This window comes from Staurois parvus, unplaced genomic scaffold, assembly GCF_062004578.1.
Source record: "Staurois parvus isolate SC_StPar_1 unplaced genomic scaffold, SC_StPar_1.0 ptg000657l, whole genome shotgun sequence".
In the NCBI taxonomy this organism is placed as follows: Eukaryota; Metazoa; Chordata; class Amphibia; order Anura; family Ranidae; genus Staurois; species Staurois parvus.
In genome coordinates, this window is record NW_028318453.1 from 232,119 (window position 1) to 249,980 (window position 17,862).

The window sequence follows — 17,862 nt, forward strand, 5'->3', positions numbered from 1 at the left end:
AACTGCCTGCATACTCTCGCCACGAGGCCGGGCATTGTCGTGCACCAGGAGGAACCCAGGACGCACTGCACCAGCGTAGGGTCTGACAATGGGTCCAAGGATTTCATCCCGATACCTAATGGTAGTCATGTTGCCATTGTCTAGTCTATAGAGGTCTGTGAGTCCCTCCATGAATATGCCTCCCCAAACCATCACTGACCCACCACCAAAACAGTCATGCTGAACGATGCTACAGGCAGCATAACGTTCTCCACAGCTTCTTCAGACCCTTTCAAGTCTGTCACGTGCTCGGGGTGAACCTGCTCTCATCTGCGAAAAGCACAGGGCACCAGTGGCAGACCCGCCAATTCTGGTGTTCAATGGCAAATGCCAATCAAGCTCTGTGGTGCTGGGCAGTGAGCACAGGGCCCACTAGGGGATATTGGGCCCTCAGGCCACCCTCGAAGTCTGTTTCCGATTGTTTGGTCAGACATTCACTCCAGTGGCCTGCTGGAGGTCATTTTGTAGGGTTCTGGCAGTGCTCATCATGTTCCTGATGGGTTAAGGGCCTTCTACGGCCCTGTCCAGCTCTCCCAGAGTAACTGTCTCCTGGAATCTCCTCCATGCCTTCTGGCAATGGCACGTATTGATGTGCCATCCTGGAGGAGTTGGACTACTAGTGCAACCTCTGTGGGTCCAGCTATCGCCGTGTATGGCCAGCTAGAGGCAAAGATCTGCACCTATTCTGAACAGTAGTAAGCACTGGAACAAAAATAAGGCTTTCAAATTTGTGTACACTTTTTTTATTAGAGAAAATGTATGACAGTTTATTCCTAAATAAATATACATGTAGTGAACATAATAAAACAATAGGTATTTTTTCTTAGTTGATAGCAAAGAAATGTTTAAGGTCCCAAAACATAAATACAAATGTTCGACTAGTAAAAGTCAGGCTCAATGTGTTATTTGTCTTTTTTGCATCTTTATGTATTTTAACAAATCGCTTTTTCTATAACGGATACATATGGATCTACGAGGCTATGTGTATAACATGTCAGAACCAGCACACAAAACACAAAAAAGTGCATAAAATAAGAAAAAAAAGCAAGCAGCATATGCATTAAAGTGTCAAACCATTGTAAGATTCATTAAATACTGATCAAAATAGACTGTATGACAAAGAAAAAGCAACAATGAGCTGCACACATTCCGAGTTACAGTCTAATGAGATATGCACGGCTAACAGTGCTGGAGCCTAATGGTGCTTATGTGAGGTACATGAAGAAGGCAGGAAAAATAAAAAGTGGCAAGTGACTTGTGCTATGTTTCTGAGACGATGCTAAAAATGCACCCTGAAATACTTTTGTGCACGGAAAGGCTTGTGCACACACATCAGTATCACAATTCGATTTTCACCTTTGCTTAAAGCATATTTAAACCAAATGCAAAAATGTGATATATTGCAGCTCAGCAGTCCTTAGATGAGGTGGTTGCATAATTTTCCAACACTTTTTTCCTTTATTTACTCCTAGTGATCCTGCTAGAAACACACTTTCTGTCCTAGGGTGACCACGATCATTCACTGCATTGTAGTTATTCACTCCACTGTAGAGGAGCAACATTGTCACCCTCGGCTTCTCTCCTGATGTGGACTACCAACACCTCTCTTCTCCTTATTACATAGGGGAAAGAGTTGTGTAAGCTCACAGAAGATAGCTTGGAAAGCAGAAAATATTGTTTGACATTTCAGTTCAATAAACAGAAAGGTACAAGGAGACCGATTTTCTATCAGGATCAACAGGTGCTTTTATGTATTTGCAGAAAATGTACCAAGCCTAAAAACAGAAAACTAATGAAATCATAAGTTTTTTTTCTCGGGTTTAGATATCCTTTAAAGGAAATCCACCATTGGAGAAACATGGAAGCTGCCACTTTTGACTTTACCTTCTGAAAAGGATAGCTGTCTGGCTGTCATATTGGTTCTTTTAGCTTTAATGCTTTTAATCAATGACCTTGAACCTGACTTTTAATCAATGACCTGACTTACTGTGCATGCTTTCCAGGTCAGGGAGTTAAACGTATTAAAGCCAGTGGATCAGATTAACAGCCAGGCCACTATAATTTGCAGTAGGAAGCTATCAAATGCAGGTCTAGGATTTCTCTTATTACATGTTTAATTTAAAATAGAAAAATCAGGGATTTCTTTGAAAAAATGCCCTCATATACTAAGTTGCTTGCCAAATATTGAGGAAATAACAGGAAGAGCCCTTAAGGCTGTGGTCTCCAAACTGCGGCCCTTGGCTTGCCTTTATCCGACCCTTGATGCAATATTCCTGCCACCAAACATGGGGCACTATTCTTTCCACTGACACCAACAAATAGGCATAATTCCCTTCACAGACACCAACAATGGGGCACTATTCCTCCCACTGGCACCAATTATTTCTCCCCCTAATATCAGATTGAGCATTGTTTACTCCAACTGGGCACAGCCAGCCCCCCTATAGTCTGAAGGACAGTAAACTGGTCCTTTCTTTGGAAAGTTTGGAGACCCCTTCCCTAAAGCATTGTTAGGTCTAAAAAGGCTACTTTTCAAGAGAAGGGAGCAGATTTTTAAAAATCCCTTGCCTCTGTTACCTATGTGTAGAAAAATGTGAATTTATTTTCTGTGCGAAAGAATTACTCTCAGTCTGTGATTCATTGGGGAGGCCTGAACTGAGTTCAGCTTCCATGATACAGTGGGACATTTCTCTCTGGTTTTATTAGACTGATGCAACAAAGGTAGGATGTAGGTTATCAAAAATTGCAGATACCTATTTTTATATAAACAGCACTCCTATCTAAAGGAAACAGGTACAAAATGTTGCTTGTTTTACAGACTATTTTATATTAAAAGATATCTTTTTAAGGAATATATATTTGATTTTGTATCAATCTCTACACAAGCTTCTGTATTCTACTATTAGGAGCATTTTCCGAGTTAAGATGTATGATCATCAAACTGGGTAATGAGTAAAAGCGCTGGCCATGTATGCAAAGCTGGCCATAGATGGCTCGAATTTTGGCTGATTCCTGAAATTAATGCCATGGTAGCCCGGTTGGCACCACTTGGCTTGACAAAAGTCAAGTTAAAAATTGACTTAGCTGGGTAGAAAATTATTGGTCAAACAGTGACTATACCTAATCAGATGCAGTTACTATTTAGGTATTCAAGCAGCCACGGGTGATAAACCAGCCTAAATTTAATAGCTGGCATGGGAGAGTTCCTCATCCATGTTTAGTGTGAGTGAAGGAATCTGTTAATTTTCTCTCATTTAGCCTGTGTGATGAACAAAAGAAAATCTAAGACTGTATGGCTAGCCTAGCACTAGTATGGATTCTAATCCCTGTAGTTATCTTCTGATTATTTTTTTTAAAAGAAACAATTGAAGAAAATGTTTACTAAATCCATTCCAGCTGGCATTTATGGGCAGTTTCTTGATGGTTACAATTTACAAACCATCTATCAGCAGCTGAGGTGCATTTCTAACTTATGATGCGGCTGGTTCATAAATGGAGTTGAACAGAATATAAAGGCATTCCCTGCTATAGGAGCAAAAGTTACATAACATCATTATCCTTTACAAATGGTGTGTCCAGTACCTATGCGCTTTACGCCTTTATATAGCTATTTGTTTAAAATATGTATTAAGGAATTTTGTGTTTTCCTTTAGTTCTCTATTCGCTATAGGCAACTCATCCACAGTTATTTAAATCTATGGTTATATAATTATAATATAATGCTGTATTATCAAATGGCTTATAAACACGTGTTAGGTGGAGACTAAGTATTAAAAATAACCACCTCCCAGGTAATTACACCTAGTTTTGAACTTCAGTACATAAAAAACCTGCACTGTTAAGTAATAACTAGCCTTTATTTCACCGACTGCACATTCACTGATGACTTTACCAATGAGTTGTATGAAATTATTAAACATTCCCTTGGTATATGTATGAACTAAGGGTATACACCATTGCTTAATAGGCGATTTAAGGCAGATGATGGAAGCCTGTATGATTAAATCTTATTACTTTAAGTCTCCAACGTAACACATCTTAAAGGTATTTGTCTAGTCTTTCCCCACAGTTAAGTGCTTTCGGATGTCAAAGGCACTTGAAAGTTTCTTTCAAGTTGCTTATAGCAACATTATTGCCCACAATGGTGAGCGGGAACAGAGCACTCTTTAAAAGCATGCCTGAAAATGTTTATGTTATGGTTAACAAACCACTTTCCTATTAAAAAAAAAAAAAGTGGCTGGAAAAACAAAATCAAGGTGGGAAATATCCAGCTCCTTCATCAAATGTTCTCTAGTATCCAGTCCTCATTGGAGAGGGTAGGTACAGTCAAAACAAGGTTTCCTTCAGAGTCTTCTCTCCCACCCTTATGAAGGGCACTGGCTTCTTGGTAGTACTCCTCTTCCTCATCAAAAAAACCATTCTCCATCGCATATGAACATTCTGCGCTGGAAGCAGCCTGACAAGCGCCTTTATATTCTTGAATGGATTCATAAAGCGAATATAGCTGGCACAGGAGAGACATGTCGAGTTGTCTAAGCCCAACCTAAAATCACAAAACACAGAAAAGCTCTTAAAAAACTTGTAAGCATAGAGGCTTATGAAATAATCTTATGATCACATGAATAATGTAAGGGATGGTCAGGCAAAAAATTAATTATTTACGCTTTTCCACCAAATAAACACTTAATTATTTATGTTCTGTGTGCCTGGACTAGAAGTTTAAAACATTTAAAAAAAAAAAAAAAAAAACTTTGTCCTGCAGGGCTAACACTGGTAGACAAAAGCAGGGAAATTCTGATTTCTAGTTTCACAGCCAGTTTGTATCCTACATAGAAAAAGAAAAAAAAAACCCCATTAACCCTTTTAACCACTTATGCTCTAAAGGGTTTTACCCCCTTTATGACCAGACCATTTTTTACTGTTCAGCCCTGCGCTACTTAAACTGGTAATTCCATGGTCATGCAACACTGTACCCAAATGAAATGTATATCTTTTATTTTACAAATAAAACTTTCTTTTGGTGCCATTTGATCACCATTGGGTTTTTTATTATATAAATGAAAAAAAAAAACATTTTATTAAAAAATTTTTTTTTTTTACTTTCTGCTATAAAACATATCCAATAGAAAAATAAAATTTCTTCATAAATTTAGGCCAAAATGTATTTTGCTACATGTCTTTGCTAACCCCCCCAAAATTTTTTTAAAATGTATTTATAGTATTAATGGAGGTGATCAGCGACTTATATCGGGACTGTGATAATGCGGTAAGCAATGTGACACTGACACTTTGTGAGAACGATCACCGACATCACCAGTTACACTAATAAAGTGACCAGTGCTAATAATATACACTGTCAAGGTACCAATGGCACTGGCTGGGAAGGGGTTAACATCTAGGGGCAATCAAAGGGTTAAAATGTGCTGCTCGTATGTGTTCTTTGCAGGGAGAAAAACAAAAAAACAGCCACATCGTTGCTTACCAACAGAGGGCTCTCTTTTGTCACTTGCGCAGCTGATCAGTGAGTAAATCATTGGTTGGGAACCACTGATCGGCTTGTGATGTAGCAAATGAAAGCACAGCTGGGGCGGCAGGCGTGTGCGTGTCCAATCTGGAAATTCCAAATCATGTACATGTACGTTATATGGCACGGCGGGGCTGCTCTACTGCAGTAAATCTGCGGTAGGTGATCCCCAAGTAGGTTAACCAGTATTTTAAATAGTCAGTGATGCCCAAGGCTGATAGGAGAAGCTCCTGACTGTTTTGGCTGCACAATGCTGATGTCTTTGGAAACCCATCCTACAGGCTCCCATCACTGGTAGTTGACCATGAGCCCTGGTTCACACTGATGCGAGCAGAAATGCCACTTGCGACACAAAGTCGCACAAGAAGTCAAAATACCTTTTTAATTGCAGCCATTCCAGTCAATGCGACTCGAAGTTGCAGCAAATTCAAAAAAGGTTCCTGCACTACTCTCATGTGACTTCAATGCAACTTAGAATCCCATGGACTCTAAGGTCTCATGAAAGTCGCATGACAATGGGGTCACAGTAGTGTGAACTGAGCCTTAGTTGCCTGTGACAGCTTGGTCACAGTTCTGGTGGCACCAAAAGAGCACAGAACAAGACAGTGACGCATATATGTGATAGCTAAGTGGTAAGACCCGCGTGCAACCTTATCAGCCATTTATTGACTTTCTAAGGTCTAGAGATCTCTTTTATAATAGTGCACTAGTAACCTTTCTGAAAATTAGTAGAGCCTAGATTTAAAATTTTCTCTTAGACATTTATCACCTCTAAAATAATTTTTCCCCAGATTCCAAGTTACTCCATTTTTTTCATTGGTGTGATCCTATGCCATGACCACTAGAACATCTGCAGCTCTACTTGATAATAGATCTATTATTCAATCCACAAAATGTCAAACCCATTTCATGGGGACAGATTGCTCTCTGTCCATCCAATAACAGAATCCCTTCTCATCACATTAGGCATTTTCTGTTTTTCTATTCCCATTTACAATGCAGCTGTTATTCCCCTGGTTGGTAGATATGTTGCTACAGCACTACTACCCTGCATTTATATCCCAAATCATCCGAATAAAAATGAATTTATATAATCATTTACATTTATTGGGGTGTGCTACTTTAGGATTACCCTTCATGATGAATCTGCCCCTATCCTTTCTAATAACCTTTTCTGTGCCTCAGCTACACACTTTGAGGTTTTGATCGTTCTCATTTCCATCCCCATATTCACTGGTTCAGCTGTTGCGCATACACTCTCATATATAGCACATCCCTACTTTGTGAAACAAAACAGACTACTAGTTACCCAATGGGACTTTTTAGGCATGCATATCACAACATTATAGTAAAAATCAATTGCCCATTTTATTCAAGTACAAACTCTGAATTAAAAACATATATACACCTTGTAGTACAGAATGTGAAAAAAGGAATACACAAAGAGGCTGTCAAACAGTATCGCATACAAGATGTGTTTCCATTCAGCCGATGCGTTTCAGAGATGTGAAATCCTTGATTTCCCTGAGGAAAGAGCTGTATATGTGTGAACCGCGTTGGTTTAATGGAAACATATCTTGTATACGATAATACTCAAGACAGCATCTTTGTGCACTCCTTCTTTGACATTCTGTACTGCAAGCCATATATATATATATAATCCAGAAATTTGTACTTGAATAAAATGACCAACTGATTTTTTTACTATAATGTTGTGATATGAATGCCTAAAAAGTCCCATTGGGGAACTAGTAGTCTATTTTGGATTAGCTGGCTCAACCACTAGTTACCTGGCTTGTATGTAGACCATTTTCTGATTTAGGCCCCTTTCACACAGCCGTTCTGATTAGGTCGATCCGTCAGTTTTTCAGGTGGACCTGATCGGAAGGTCCATTTATCCTTATGGACAAGCGGATGTAAACGGACACAAGGACACCTTAACTCTGGGTCCAACCCGGTCCACTAAAAAGAAAATGTAAGGGGATCCCCATCGTCTTCTGTTTAGGTAGAGCAGATCAGAGGGTAATACAGTATAAATGGACAGCGCAGTCCGTTTACACCCAACTGCCCTTTTAAACAGAGCGTGCTCGGTCCATGTCATCTCTGCATAAACAGAGTGCACACGGATGTGTCTTCTGGCCACTCTGCTAGGGGATCTGTGAGCTGATTGGAACTGAATCCGCCACGTGTGGAAGGGGCCTTACTGTTTAGAAAAATAAAACACCTTTCTTATTACCAAATGTTTAGATTAGATACTTTATTATCTTTGCATTCAATAGAATTTTACACATTTTATTAGGCGTCTTTACTATTCCTCTGTAAACAATATAGTGAGGCTTTAAAAAAAATTGACAATAGGAAGGCATATCCTAGTATTTATCCCTCTGAATAGGAAAACAATTAGGTCATGGATTCTACGGATATCCTCGAGTTTTGCAGAAAGCGCCTCACTTAACATTTACAATGCCTATGTCCTAAATATATACAGGAACTATGCTGAGAAAATGTGCCACTTATCTCACTACAGACACATACAAAGGATGTCATTGTCTGTTTGCTTTTTCAGCACATTACCTATATGGAAAGCCTTATTGATTGTGAGTATGACTGCTGTGTAATGAATCTTTGTTACACATTAGAAAAGTAAATAGCAGAGCAGCGATTACCATGTGAAAAACACAGCCATTTGGACTTTAAAAGTGAAAGGATTTCTTTTAGTTTTATTTTTAAAAGAAATGTATAAGGGCTCATTTACACTCTTGCGGTATGTTAACAAATGTGCATTATGATGCATATGAAGGTGCATTAAGGCAGTGTATTAAATTTTGAATTGGCTGCTAAGGCACCCAAGTATGTCTAAAATCAGACATGAACCTTTTAATAATCTCAATATGGCAGGCAAGGCAACCCAGTTCGTCCAAAATAGACATGAACCTTTTTTTGTAATACAACGCACCGTAATACACTAACGCAGCCTTTCTCAACCTTTTCAATGCAGAGGAACCCTTGACATAACTTTCCGGTCTCAGGGAACCCCTGCTAAAAATGACTATATCTACAATTCATGATACATTAGTGTGATAGTCAGAGGTAAGAATGCGCCTTACACTTGTGTTCATTGGGAAGAATTACCCCCTTACAGATTGCTAAAAAGATCAATGGTGTCAGTGGGAACTTATCTTATAGGCAGAAATTGCTGATTGCGCAAGGAACCTCTAGCAACCTCTGGAGGAACCCTAGTTGAGAATCCCTGCACTAGCATGTTGCTATGCATTGTGAAGTGCTAGACTCTGTAATCTTGCCCATTTTAGACAGAGTGACACAGCGTCTTTAACCACCTTCCGCCCGCCATATAGTAATATGATGGACGCAAGGTGGTTCTCTCGTTCTGGGAGGACGTCATATGACGTCCTCCCATTCTCAACGCCATGCGTGGCACAGGGAGAGCGCAGCGCGTCGATCGGCGGTGCGCTGTGTCCCTCGGACACAGGGGATCACCGATCACAGAAAGAGCCTAAGGTGTCGGCTCGGTCATGTGATCAGCTGTGCCCAATCACAACTGATCACATGTAACAGGGAAATGCCTGTTATCAGCATTTCTCTCCTCTCAAGCTGTCACGCTGACAGAGGAGAGGAGAGCCGGTAATCGGCTTTCCGTGGAGGGGACATGTACACTGATCATCAGGGCACTGATGATCAGTGTGCCCTGATCATCAGTGTAACCCCAGAAGTGCCACCTGTCAGTGTCCATTGTGTCAGTGCTCATCAGTGCCTCGTGCCAGTGCCACATCAATGCCACATATCACTGCCTACCAGTGCACATCAATGCCACATATCAGTGCCCATCTGAGCTGCCTTTCAGTGTCACCCATCAGTGCCAGTCAGTGCCACCTATCAATGCCAATCAGTGCCACCTATCAGTGCCGCCAATCAGTGCCAGTCAGTGCCGCCTATCAGTGCTGCCTATCATTTCCATATATCAGTGCCATGTATCAGTGCTGCCTTTCAGTGCCCATCAGTGTCACCTACCAGTGCCTCCTCATCAGTGCCACCTATCAGTGTCCGTCTGTGCAGCCTATTAGTGCAGCCTCATTAGTGCATATCAGTGAAGGAGAAAAATCACTTATTTACAAAATGTTATAACAAAAACTAAGAAAAAACTTTTTTTTCAAAATTTTCAGTGGTTTTTGGTTTGTTTAAGAAAAAATAAAAAACCTAGAGTTGATTAGATACCACCAAAATAAAGCTCTATCAGTCACAAAAAAAAGATAAAAATTTCATATGGGTACAGTGCTGCATGACCGCGCAATTGTCATTCAAAGTGTGACAGCGCTGAAAGCTGGAAATTGGCCTGGGCAGGAAGGGGGGGTATAAGTGCCCTGTAGGCTAGTGGTTAAAGTCTGAATATAGTCACCTTCCCTGCCCTCTTCTGACACTCTTTTACAACATTGGGCACACTGCAAAATATCCTCTACTTCTAGGTATGGTAACATGTGGCCTCCTCCCATGATTCAGAGCTCAGTCCTAGTATCTTAATATTGCCTGAAGCAAAAAAAAAAAAAAAAAGAATGTTGTAACCTGCACTGGAACAGGGGTGGCTGGTTGCAGGACACAACACAAAAACATTTCCGCTGCTTTTGATTGATTTATATATTTGATATATATAGTCTAACGCTAACAGATAGTTTGCAAAATTATCTCAATACTGTTGCCACGGGCACACAGCATATACTTTATGGCACAATTTTTCTTTTCTTGTCTTCCTGTTTAAGGCCTGGCTCATACCAATGTGTATTTCACTGCTTTTTTTGATTTGCAGAAAATGCACTACAGTACATTTAACATTGTTTCCTATGGGACACAGTCACATCTTTGCGTTTTCAGCCGCTGAATTTTTTGGCAAGGGTCAGGGACTTTTTTCCCACAGCAGATTGCATTTTTGGTGCCTTCAATGAAACTGCACCAAAAACGCAAGTGTTGTGTTTTTGATGCGTTTATGCGTTTGCAAATAGGAAAGTATCAACTGTGACTTTGATGTGACTTTACACTCTCTGGCACTCAAGTTACATCAAAGTAGTGCAGGAACCTTTTGAAAGTTGCACTGACTTTGAAAAGGTTCTTGCACTACTTTGATGCGACTTGAGTACCAGAGAATGTAAAGTCACATCAAAGTCACACTTGATACTTTCCTATTGGCAAAAGCATAAACGCATCAAAAACAGTTCCATCAAAGTAGTGAAGGAACATTTTCAAAGGTGCAGCAACTTTGAAAAGGTTCCCGCGCTACTTTGATTCAACTTTGATGCAACTGAATGCCAGAGAGTATAAAAGTAGTGCAGTAACATTTTCATAAGTTGCAGCAACTTGAGGCACCTTCAGAGAGTGTCAGAGAGTGTAAAGTTGCATCAAAGTCGCACTTGATACTTTCCTATTTCCAAAAAAATAAATGCGAAATGCATCAAAACGCGTGTTCTACAAAGCAAAGGACACAACAAAATGTGCCAAAAAAACACATCAATCGTAACACGTACAGGTGTGAAACAGGCTTTATTGTCTCAAGACTCCCCAGTTCACATGTTCGAATAAAAAGGGAAGGAGAGTGGGGTCTTGAGAGAGCCATCATGTATATACAGATAAGTTGCTATAACAGAGATTGTGGATTCTGGTCTTAGAAAAATAACAGGGAAACAGCCAGTCGCTTCTTCCACCTTGTTGCTCAACAACCAGTTAGGTCACCAGATGTCGTGAAAACCAAAATTATTCAGAGCACTAGCCCTGGCAGCAGAAAACAAGTCCTCGATGTCTGTGGATTAAGTACGGTATATCTAAAAAGGTTTTCCTTTTCTTTTTGAAAGATCTTACTTATTGAACTAGATTGATAAGCTTTATGATCATTTTTCCGAAGTGCTATCTCTGCAGAAAGACTGCCAGCTTTAGGGCTCATGCACACTTCAGTTCAAAAATGCCTGATTTACATCCCTACCCCTTACCCCTCCATGTTAACCTATATGTCCATGAACACACGGACATTTACAGGTCTTTAGGGGCAGCTAAAACACGAAAAAAGCAACAAAGTCATGTTCAGGGGAGGAGCTTTTGAGCATAAAAAAATGCTCAAACGTGCCAAAATGTGCGTTTAGTTCTTGTGCGTTCATTCAATACAATGGCCAGAATAAATTAATATTCTGGTCAATAAAATCAACCTGAGCGCTGGATGAGCCAAAACGCATTTTAGGCACTTCTTTTACACTGGTTTTCTCCTGCCAGGAGAAAAAGTGTTCAGCAGAGCGTGTGCATGAGACCTTGTGGGTGAAAGCGGAGTTCCAGCCATTTTATTAAAAGTCAGCAGCTACAAAAACTTAGCCCAAGTACAATAAAGCTGCAAAACATTCACACTGACACGGAGAACCTAATGAGGTGCCCCATCATTTCATCTCTCTACCAAAGGGGTCTCCAAACTTTCTAAACAAAGGGATAGTTTACTGTCCTTCAAACTTTAGGAAGACCAGACTGTGGCCAGCAGGAGTAGAAATTGTCTTGGTGTGAGTGGGAGTAAACAGTGTCCTCTTTTTGGTATTAGGGGGAATAGTGCCCCATTGTTGGTGTCAGTGAGAGAAATAATGCCACATTGTAGATGTCAAGGGCAGGAACTTTGCTCCATTGTTGCTAACAGTGGGATGAAAAGTGGCCCAAGGGCCAGATAAAAGCAAGCAAAGGGCCGCATCCGGCCTCCAGGCCGCAGTTTGGAGACCACTGCTCTATCACAACTAGAATACTTTATCCAGCACATGTCCAGATGAACCCTGCTAAAACTGTATGCCAGGATTCTGCTAATTATTAAGAACAGTGGAGATTATAAATACAAGTGGTAAATCCAGTGCAATTTTAAAAAGGCACACTTTATACCGGAAATCTTTCAATAGAAATAATTAACTGTTATTTTTGACCTTCCCTTCTGAGAATGCCAATTATCTGGCTGCTGATGCCTTGGTTTAAACTCTGATCAGAAAAATGTATTGTGATAAGGACTATTTGCTGTGTGATTGGTCTAGGTTAGGTCAACCTTCATATTTATATTATGATAGGTACTATTCAAACCTTTATTACTGACCAAATCCAATAAATGTAACAACACATCATTTTAAAGATTTTTTATATATGCATGGGAGCAGCCATATTCCTATTCAGAGGTATATTCAACATGCTTTTATCATTTATTATAGTAAAGTTTCACTCGCATAGTAATCTTTGTACATGAATGCCAAAAGGGAGAGCTGTATGTGCATTCCTGGTGTGCTCAAAATAGAAGGCCCAGTTCAGGTGAACACATGGAAGAGCATGGTTTCACTTTGAGCTTTAAAATAGGTGAAAATGCAGTTTCTGTCCCCATTTACTTCAACATCTCGTTGCTGTGGGCCTGCTGCTGGGTAAAGTTTGTAATGCTTGCCAGTACACCACAGGCATTGCGTATGGAACACTACTCCTTTATTCCTGTTGTGACAACTATAACATTTTGGATTTCTCATCATGTTCTTGTCCTGGTCACAATGGTTATCAGGCAAAGAGAGGGTGAATCTACCCAACAGGATCACAGGCAGCAAACTTAAACCTGACAGAGGTACTAACATCCAAACTTTTTTAAGGTTTGGATAAAGTTTTGGCTTTAGTAACAAGGTAAATCTGGGTTGTATTTTAGTGAATTCACATTTCAAGTTATTTTAGAAACATTAAACTCATTTTAAATTTTGCATATGCATTTTTCTATGATTTAATGATTTAGATATTCCCTCTAGAAGCAGTCAATATACAGGGTGCAGCAACATAACTTCCTTTTTTGAAATGCGTGCAATTCAGGCTGTAGCGGCCATAGCGGGGCGGGAGTGGTCTCAGGCGACAGGCGTAGTTCTAAAGTTTTTGTTCTCTTCCAGGTCAGTCATCATCATGCGTTGGAACAGTGAGCAGCGTGCGTTTGCCGTAGAGACCTACTTTTCGAATGGATTTTCTGTGATCGCAACCCAACACGCCTTCCGACATCACTTCAATGTAGCCCCGTTGGGCCGTGTCCCGGACCGGAAATCAATTGTTACGTGGGTCACTACGTTCAGACAAACCGCGAGTACGACAAGACGAAGAGCTGGAGTCCCTCAACCCATCAGATCACCTGAGAACATCGAAGCAGTGAGAGCTTCAATCTTGCGATCCCCGCAGTGTTCTGCGCGCAAACATGCGTCTGCCCTTGGACTTTCAAGAGCATCAATGGCTGTTTAAGGGAACACTTCCCGGAGCGCCTCATCTCAATAAGGGGCGATTTGGAGTGGCCAGCCCGCTCCCCCGATTTGGCCCCTTGCGACTTTTTTTTGTGGGGTTTTTTGAAATCCCGCGTTTATGTAAACCGTCCAAGGACCCTACAAGACCTGAAGGCCAACATCCGCACAGAAACTGCCAACATACTCGCTGCTATGCTGGTAAGGGTCATGAAAAAATGCCAGAAATCAGCTTATTCAGTGTATGGACAATGGGGGGCGTCACCTACCTGATATGATTTTCAAAACTGTGTAAAACCAAACTTTAATAATGTAGGTACATATCTAAAGACAATAAAAACAATTCTGATTCATAAAATGGGTTTTATTGCGTTTTGAAAAAAGGAAGTTATGTTGCCGCACCCTGTATAATGGAGCATGGTCTCCATTGCTTCTGAACAACCACTAACTGCCAGCCTAAGTAGGATGATAAACTTGCACTGCGGAATAGGGACAAATTAGGCACCCAAGCATAGTGTTTGTTTTTGGAAGCTGTTGCTGTGGACTCCCAATAGGAGACCCAAAGAGCTATCAATACAAATAAAGCTTAGTACACACCATGAGAAAAAAAAAAAAAAAAAAAAAAAAATCGGACTAAAAAACCCCAAAAAAACACTTGGACCGATCGTTATGATAATCGAACCATTAGTACACAGCTTTCAAGAGCCGATCAGGACAGTTTATGAGAAATTATCCGAAGGGATAAGCACTATTTTTTTTTACTTAAGTTAACAGAACAATTTATGTTTAATTAGTACAGTACTCATCGATAAAAAAAAAAAAATCATGTGATCAAGACACATGCTCGGAAATGAAAGAATGCATTACAATAGAGTACAATACATCATTGCAGGAAGTTGTATGAGAATTTTCGTCACTTTAGTAACCTATTCATTTTCGATATGAGACTAGAAGGCAAAAAAAACCCAGACGATCATTCATCCAATATTCTCATCGTGTGTACGAGGCTTCAAAGGATAAGTTCACCTTTCATAACATGTTACATATAACACCCATATTCAGGGTGTAACATGTAACTATCAGACCTGCCCCCGTTCGTCCGCTTTGACAGCTAAATGTCAAATGAATAAAAAAATAAAAGCGTGGCCGTGAGGGGCTCCACCTGCCTGGCTGTGTCACTCATTCACTGTGTTCTGTGAATGAGAAACTACAAGTCCCTGTAGAGTGCCATGGTAGTTCATGGAGTCTTCCGGTTAATATATCTGCTTGCCTAAGCAGATATACTGACAGAACTACGGGAGACCTGCATGACACCAGCAATCTGCTGATCGCTGGTGCAATGATTTGCAGCAAAAAATAACAAATGCACATTTTTTTACCTGCAAAATAGTTTGCATTCATTATTTTTTGTATAAAGGTGAACTTATCCTTTAAAGCAGGTCATCATTGGGTTCTAAAAAAAACAAAACACACTGACCACAGAGATGGCAGAAACATCAGGAGTGACCTCAAAAATCCTGGATATCCGTACAAAAATGAAAGCACTGAGGAGTTCAACATCAAAGGACCTGAATGACCAAGAAACACAACTGTTTTGGAAGATTACAGAATTCCTGGTGAGATAAAACTCATTCAGAACATCTAGCCAAGTCATGAACACTCTCCAGGATGCAGGCATCTCATTGTTAAAGCCTACAATAAAGAGAAGGCTTCATGAAAGTAAATACAAAGGGTTTACCACACGGTGCAAACCAATAGTAAGCCTCAAGAACATGAAGGGCTGATTAAACTTTGCCAGCAAAAAAACATCTAAAAATTCTGCTCAGTTCGGGAGTAGCAACATGTTGTATTGTTAGCCATTGATATTATTGGAAACGTTAAAATCTTTGGTTTCCTTCTACAGAGCGGTTTCATACAAATAGCCAAAAAGTTATATACTTTACTCACATACACACACACAGTGGACATCAAAGTAAAAATGACTCCAGGCAATATTTATTTTAGGTACTTATATAGCGCCGTTAATTTACACAGCGGTTTACATAATATTATATATATATATATATATATATATATATATATATATATATATAGTACATTCACATCAGTCCCTAACCCTCAAGGGGCACACAATCTACGGTTCCTAACTTGCATCTTGCATTCATACATACACATACAAGGGCCAATTTAGACAGGATCAAATTAACCTACCAGCATGCCTTTTGGAGTGTGGGAGGAAACTGGAATTCCCAGAGGAAACCCACACAGGCACTGGGAGAACTCCATGCAGGTGCTGCCGTGGTTGGGATTCGAACCAACGACCCTAGTGTTGCCAATCAAGTAGAGATGTGAAATAAGCACATACGATCATGACATTCCAGATTTTATCTGGTCTGTCTAGAAGCAAGACAGTTGAGTACTGTACTGTGTTACCTTTATTATTTGCACTAGCCATTACATTTCCAGGACAAGAGGGTCAACCTTCTTCTAAGATCCAAACAGAAGCCCAATTGTGAGCTACATGAAGATGAAGGCTTTGTCTCAATGGCAAAAAAACCTTTTGTCCCTATTGTGGCATACATTTAGTTTTCTGAATTTCTGACTTATTATACTCCCAATCTTTCCTCTCCCTCTTTGTGTTCATCCTCCATTGTATCAACCACAAAACAAGGGGAGAAATCTCAGCCACTGCTCACCATGCAAGCCCAGCATGTAATTGGTGATAGAATCCTCAGCCTAACTCCATCCAATGCACCCTGACTTTACTGACTTCTAGCCTGACCTGCTCCTAGAATAGAATATACTGAATAGAGGACACAGATCTCAGAGTGGTGACCCTGGAGTTGGTTTAGGTCTCCATTGTATCAAGACACTCAGTGTTATTAACTTCAACTGTCAGTGGTCAGAGAGTTATGGCTAGTACTGGTTGGAGGTCTTTTATGATTCTGTGTAGAGTATACAGCTGTGTGTGGTATGTGACAAGATGATAGTCACTTGGGTGTAATGGAGGCTGCCTTTACAGTCAATGTCTGCTATGGGGCAATATTTTTGGACAGATGCAACCAAGATAACAGAATGATGGGAAAAGAAGAGTATGGCAAAAACAAGCCATTGCTCCTACATCGAAGCACACGTTATCATCTGTGAAACATGGTAGAGGCAGTGTTATAGCATAGGCATGTATGGAACAAGGTCACTAGTGTTTATTGATGATATGACTACTGACAGAATCACCGTATCAATTATAAAATATATAGGGCTATACTATGTGAGCAGACTCTGCCAAATGTTGAGAAACTGATAGGTCCATGCTTCTCAATACAAATGGACAATGGCCTAAAACAGGGGTGGGCAACTGTGGCCCTCCAGCTGTTGTAGAACTACAAGTCCTATGAGGCACTGCAAAACTGACAGTTACAAGCATGACTTCCAAAGGCAGAGGCATGATGGGACTTGTAGTTCACCAACAGCTGGAGGGCCGCAGTTGCCCAGCCCTGGCCTAAAACATACCATGAATTGCAATATTCTTTAACCACTTCCCGACTGGCCGTTGTATATAAAACGGTTGGATGGTGGCAGTGCAGGGTCGGGTGGCCGTTTATAAACGGCCTCCCCGCACCCTGCTTGTGCACACTCCCTGGGAGCACGCAGCACCGCGATCCGGTGCCCGCTGTGTCCTCTGGACACAGTGAAACACCGATCGGCAGACGGGACCTCTGTATGAGGTCCCGATCATGTGACTGGCCAATTAGTGATCACATGCAAAGTAGTAAGCAAGATGTCACTTGTGACATCATTGCTTACTACGTATGAAATCTGTGAATGATCACAGAGGTCACATGGTACAAGGCTATTCACAACAGCCTTGTACCATGTGACAAGCTGTGACCAATCACAGCTCACTCAGTACTTCTCAATGACTGCAAGAATGCAGACAGAGTGAAAGAGAAATGATTGCTTTTATATCCTATACGGGTGTAAAAGCAATCAGTGTAAAAAAAAAAAATCATCACCACCCCCCACAAGTAGTACAGT

At 40.6% G+C, this 17,862-nt stretch overlaps 1 protein-coding gene across 2 annotated transcripts in view; it reads right to left on the reverse strand.

Annotated features, from left to right (window-relative positions):
* Positions 1-766: 766 nt before the first annotated feature.
* FAM89A (family with sequence similarity 89 member A) overlaps positions 767-17,862 on the reverse strand; it is a 30,674-nt gene continuing 13,578 nt past the window's right edge. For both annotated transcript variants that reach the window (XM_089694244.1, XM_089694245.1), the window contains exon 3: positions 767-4,582. In XM_089694244.1, the coding sequence (XP_089550370.1) occupies positions 4,319-4,582 (264 nt within the window). In that variant the 3' untranslated portion in view covers positions 767-4,318. The remainder of the gene's footprint in view (positions 4,583-17,862) is intronic.